The following is a 5,089-nucleotide window of genomic DNA, read 5'->3' as shown; positions in this document are numbered from 1 at the left end:
ACAATTACTGTCATTTTTCACGACTGACCTTCTCTCTCGTACTTACTGGACACTATGCTATATTTAATCAAAACTCATAATTGCAGCGATAAAATACTTCCTATCAGTACAATATATAATCTAAAACGTAAACATCCTGCTTGAGGGCGACATATCCAGTGAATTAACGGCGCCTGAACACTTACATCCAATAAAACTTAACGGGGAAATCTATAACATAAGTGACAGCATTATTATCTAATTTCAACCTAGTTTCCAACAACTGTTCAATATAAATTCACTATGCTCAAAATGCATCCCCTTACAAATGATATCGACGTTTACGATATTTATTGGCTATATTAATATTGATATTATTTGTTATAGGTCCAGACCACCGACCTCGGTCAGGACTATCCTGCTTCGCCTTCATCATGGTCATAACCAACATAATATTAACAACGATAAAAACCTAAAATTAATAATTTAACTCTAACTATTGCCGCTATGATACAACTGATCTGTATACACATTAAATAATTTAGAATAAATAACTTGTTTATAAATACACCTTGTTATATTTATCGACACTATCCTTTGTCTCACGATCTACATCCATCTTGACCTACACATCGTCGTTATTTATTTATATTGTTCACAAACCGTTATAGAGCAATATTTCCAAATCCTATTTTGGTTAATCTGAAATATTATAATGGAACTTTCGGGCAGCCGACTATATCAGGCCAACTGTCTCGGAGTTCAAAGTAATTTCTCGCGCTCCCAGGTTTTTTCCTGCAATGCGACTTGGCAAGTAGGTAGCTGCCACTGTACAATACTATAAAAAATAAGTTAGAACCGCGAGAAAATTTCGGAGATCCCCAAAAACATCTCCAAAGTAACAGCGGCTGAACTTAGAGCAGACTCTATCTTTATCAACAAACAAGTGGTCCGTAATGAGGCGACGCCTTCTCGAGGTAGCGAATGGACCTCGAGTACCGCGCCTAGAGACATACCGACCCGTACAAAAGCATGACGTAACGAGAACAATACTTCGCAAACCGCCATTTTGTCGGGAACTGTCGCTTAGTACATTCCTCCCAATCCGGCTTATTCCATGCTATTAACCCTTATAATTGGAAAGGACTCACTCTCTCCATCTGTTTCGATCATTCGCGGAGAGACGCGATCGCGAGATATCACGTCAACGAGAGTTGTAAGTTCTCGTTACGATTGAACAATCGACGCCACGAACTGATCGATTCCCTTATTTCGATTATGATAATAAGGGTAGTTCAATGAAATTTCACAGAATTAACACAACTAAATTAATGTTTATTGCACAACTTATTAACTAGAAAATATAAATGGAACAACAAAAAGAAATGTGACTACGTAATGCGCGATATAAGATATGTGTTGACTGTTTGGCTTCTCGAAACGTTCTGATTCTTTCTGGAAGGCGACCCCCACTACCTTCGGATCACGCCACATTCTTTTACGCCAGATAAAATAACGGCCACGAATCGACGTTTCTGGAGGTCGCCCTGCTTAATGAACCATGCGCTTGCCACTACAATGTTTGTTTTGCCGGGCAGCCGCGACGATCCGTCTGCGACATTATAGTGCCGCGACCGACAGTTAAGAATATGATCTATGGCAAGCCGCATGGCGTAACATCCTCCCCCCGTTGAGAGGGTACCGATCAAATTAGCGAGATGTGGTTGAAGTTCCCATCTTAGTTCGTCTCGGTGGCTAGTTGTTCGGGTTTCTCGAGATCGGGTTGAATTGGCAGTGGGACAAGCCTTTTGACGGCCCGATCCAAAACGCTCTTTGCCGTCTGAACTGTAGCTGTCCGGATGACACCATCGGCGCCTGGATGAACCTTGATAACTCGGCCCAGAGGCCAATGCATGGAGGGAACGTTGTCCTCTCTGAGGATGACGATTGTGCCTTTTTGGATGCCGTGTCCACCCTTGCTCCACTTATTGCGGTTGGTTAGCTCGTTCAAATACTCCTTATGCCAGCGGTTCCAAAAATGCTGTTTAAGCTGTTGGATATGCTGCCATCTGGAGAGTCGGTTCGATGGAATGTCTCCGAAATCTCGATCACGTAAGCACATTAGTGAATCGCCAATGAGAAAATGTCCGGGAGTGAGGACTAGGAGATCATTTGGATCGGTGGAGATAGGAGTTAGCGGGCGGGAATTGAGGACTGCTTCTATTTCTATGATAAGAGTATTCAATTGTTCAGAGGTGAGTAACTCGTTGCCGGCTACACGCCTGAGGTGGCGTTTAAATGACTTCACCGCTGCTTCCCATAGCCCACCGAAATGCGGCGAATGAGGGGGAATGAAGCGCCATTCGATTTGTTTGTCGGCTAAAAATGCGGTTACTTTTTCCTTGTGATCGTCCGATTGTAATAAATCGTGAAGCTCTCGTAATTCGTTGCTTGCTCCTCTGAAGTTGGTGCCGTTATCAGAATGGATGGTGGAGCAATAGCCTCGTCGAGCGATAAATCTGCGAAGAGCGGCGATGAAGGCTTCGCTAGTGAGATCGTCAACGAGCTCGATGTGTACCGCTTTAATTGCTAGGCATACGAAAATGGCTACGTATACTTTTATCTGACGACGGTTACGATCTCGTTTTTCCTTGATGTGGAACGGCCCGCAGTAATCGACGCCGACGTTTGTAAATGGGCGAGATTCCGTTACTCGCGCCTCCGGCAGATTACCCATCACGTATTCTACCGGCGGTGGTTGAGCGCGGCAGCAGCGGACGCAGCCTTTGATCGCCCGCCATACTTGACTTCGATCGTCAACGGGCCAGTATCTTTGTCTTACTGCGTATAACGTAGCCTGCGTTCCGGAATGCATGTGGATCTTGTGCTCGTGGTCTATGATGCGTGTTGTAACGGATGACTTAGGTAATACTATGGGATGTTTCTGGGCGAAGGTCATCGACGAATGACTGAGTCGACCCCCGACTCGCAATATTCCTTCCTTGTCTATGAACGGATTGAGTCGCGTGAGTTTACCCTTTATCGCCGCGTTCCGATCTTTTTGGAGTGTACGAATTTCCTCGGAGAAATGGATGTTTTGCAACAATTTTATCACTTTTTGTGCGTTATGCGTGATTCAGTAACGGTTAGGGGTGCCGCTCGGTTCCTTTTCTGTTTCCAACGGAGGCAACGAACTATGATTCGTATCAACTTGGGCCAGGATGAATACCTTTGCAACAAACTGTAATCGGTGGGGTTTGCGGACAGACAAATCGCCCCTTTCTGCTCCGGTACTTCAACTTGCGGCATTAGCGCCCATGTCGGCCAATAGCCTTCCGACTGGTAGAGCCATGCAGGACCGTGCTGCCAGATGGTTAGGTGCAGAAACTCTTCGGGTGTTTGGCCGCGTGATATTAAGTCCGCGGGATTGTCGTCGGTAGGAACGTGGCGCCAATCGCGGATGCTGGTTTTTGTTTGAATTTCGGAGACTCTGTTAGCGACGAATGTTTTAAGGGTGTGAGGTGATGTATTGAGCCAATGGAGGACGATAGTGGAATCGGCCCAATAGATAGTTCAAGTAATTTTGTGTGATAGGGCTTGTTGTACTGTCGACATCAGGGACGTAAGAAGGAGTGCTCCGCTCAGCTCGAGCCGAGGAATGGTCTGGCACTTGAGTGGGGCGACTTTCGATTTTGCGGTTAGAAGTTGGGTCCAAACACGGCCGTTGGTGTTAATGGTTCGGAGATAAACACAGGCTCCGTAAGCCTTTTCGCTGGCATCGCAGAAACCATGCAGTTCAATTTCCATTGCGGACTCGATTATTGCCTTGCATGGGAACCTGACGTTGTTTAATAAGGGTAATTGGGCATAGTACCTTTCCCACTCTGTATGTAACTCGATCGGAAGTGATTCATCCCAATCGATTTTCGACGACCATATTCGTTGAAGTAGCATCTTGGCCCGAACAATCACCGGTGCGAGCAGACCGAGCGGATCGTAAATGTTTGCAATCTGCGAGCTGATGATTCGTTTCGTGACTCGAGAGGGCGTGGGCGTGGGTTTGACTTCGACCGAGTAAAGAATAGAGTCGTCGGATGAATTCCATAACACTCCCAGCGTCTTCAAGGTTTGCGAGTCGCCCAAAAAATGTTGGTGATTTGTTTCTTCTAAGGAGAGTCCGTGTAATAAGTCATTATCGTTTGACGCCCATTTTCGTCTGTTTAAGCCGGCCAGTTGAAGTAAATTGGTGAGTTCTGTTCTGAGCGTGAGGGCTTCGTCCTTCGTTTCAGCTCCGGTGAGAGCGTCGTCGACGTAGAAATCCCGCTGCAGTACCTGTGCTGCACGTGGAAATCGATGTCCTTCGTCCTCTGCCAGTTGCTTGAGGCATCGAATAGCTAGATACGGGGCTGCGGATAAACCGAACGTTACAGTGTTAAGCTCATATGTTTCTGTTTCTCCACTCGCGCTGCGCCATAATATCCTTTGATCTTTCCGATCCTCTGGTCGTACGAGGAATTGCCGATACATTTTCTCGATGTCGCCGGTGAGTACGTATTGATGAGCGCGGAATCTAATTAATATATAAAATAAATCTTCCTGTAACTTGGGTCCTGTGTGAAGTGTATCGGTTAAGGAGGTTCCGGTAGTGCTTGGTGCCGATCCGTCGAAAACTACACGGAGTTTGGTGGTTTGACTCGATGCTTTGGTCACGCCATGATGGGGTAAATAGTATCCGTTGTCGTCGGGGTGGTTGTCATTGACCTTCGTCATGTGTCCCAACGCCAGGTATTCCTGTATTACCGTTCGATATTCTGATTCGAAGCGTTTGTCGTGCTGGAATCGGCGATTGAGTGAGGCGAGTCGTTTACTCGCCAGCGTTTTAGAGGATCCGAGTGACTGAAGCTGATCGTTGAAAGGTAGAGCGACGATGTATCGTCCTTCGCTGGTGCGTCGGGTGTGGGCTTGGAAGTGTTCTTCGCATCGTCGATCTGCCTCTGAGATATGTTTAATTGAGGATCCTTCATCGATTTCCCAAAACCGCGCGAGGTCTGCTTGTAAAGTCGTCGTGGATGTGTGAAATATGTTTGTAGCGGTTTGGGAAGTTGGACTC

At 46.2% G+C, this 5,089-nt stretch overlaps 2 protein-coding genes across 2 annotated transcripts; both read right to left on the bottom strand.

The window, feature by feature from the left end:
- Window positions 1-301: 301 nt before the first annotated feature.
- On the bottom strand, window positions 302-2,854 carry LOC117239915. Its single transcript, XM_033505750.1, has 2 exons — window positions 2,288-2,854; window positions 302-451 (listed from the first exon to the last, which is right to left on the bottom strand). The coding sequence occupies exons 1-2, from the start codon at window positions 2,852-2,854 to the stop codon at window positions 302-304; spliced, it is 717 nt and encodes a 238-aa protein (XP_033361641.1).
- A 698-nt stretch (window positions 2,855-3,552) lies between these two features.
- LOC117239913 lies at window positions 3,553-4,749 on the bottom strand. The gene is made up of 2 exons (XM_033505749.1): window positions 4,629-4,749; window positions 3,553-4,385 (listed from the first exon to the last, which is right to left on the bottom strand). The coding sequence occupies exons 1-2, from the start codon at window positions 4,747-4,749 to the stop codon at window positions 3,553-3,555; spliced, it is 954 nt and encodes a 317-aa protein (XP_033361640.1).
- Window positions 4,750-5,089: the final 340 nt, after the last annotated feature.

Source organism: Bombus vosnesenskii, unplaced genomic scaffold, assembly GCF_011952255.1.
Source record: "Bombus vosnesenskii isolate JDL3184/JDL3185 unplaced genomic scaffold, Bvos_JDL3184-5_v1.1 scf7180000014464, whole genome shotgun sequence".
NCBI lineage: Eukaryota > Metazoa > Arthropoda > Insecta > Hymenoptera > Apidae > Bombus > Bombus vosnesenskii.
The sequence above is the reverse complement of the archived record's forward strand: the minus strand, read 5'-3'. Positions and strand labels throughout refer to the sequence as shown.

Excerpts from the sequence above, each read along its gene's own strand:
- LOC117239913 (XM_033505749.1), bottom strand. The coding sequence starts at position 4,749 with ATGACGAAGGTCAATGACAACCACCCCGACGACAACGGATACTATTTA. Across the intron at positions 4,386-4,628 it reads TTTCGACGGATCGGCACCAA|CCCCGTATCTAGCTATTCGA; the intron begins GCACTACCGGAA and ends GTTTATCCGCAG.
- LOC117239915 (XM_033505750.1), bottom strand. The coding sequence starts at position 2,854 with ATGCATTCCGGAACGCAGGCTACGTTATACGCAGTAAGACAAAGATAC. Across the intron at positions 452-2,287 it reads GTGGGCTATGGGAAGCAGCG|GTTTTTATCGTTGTTAATAT; the intron begins GTGAAGTCATTT and ends TATTAATTTTAG.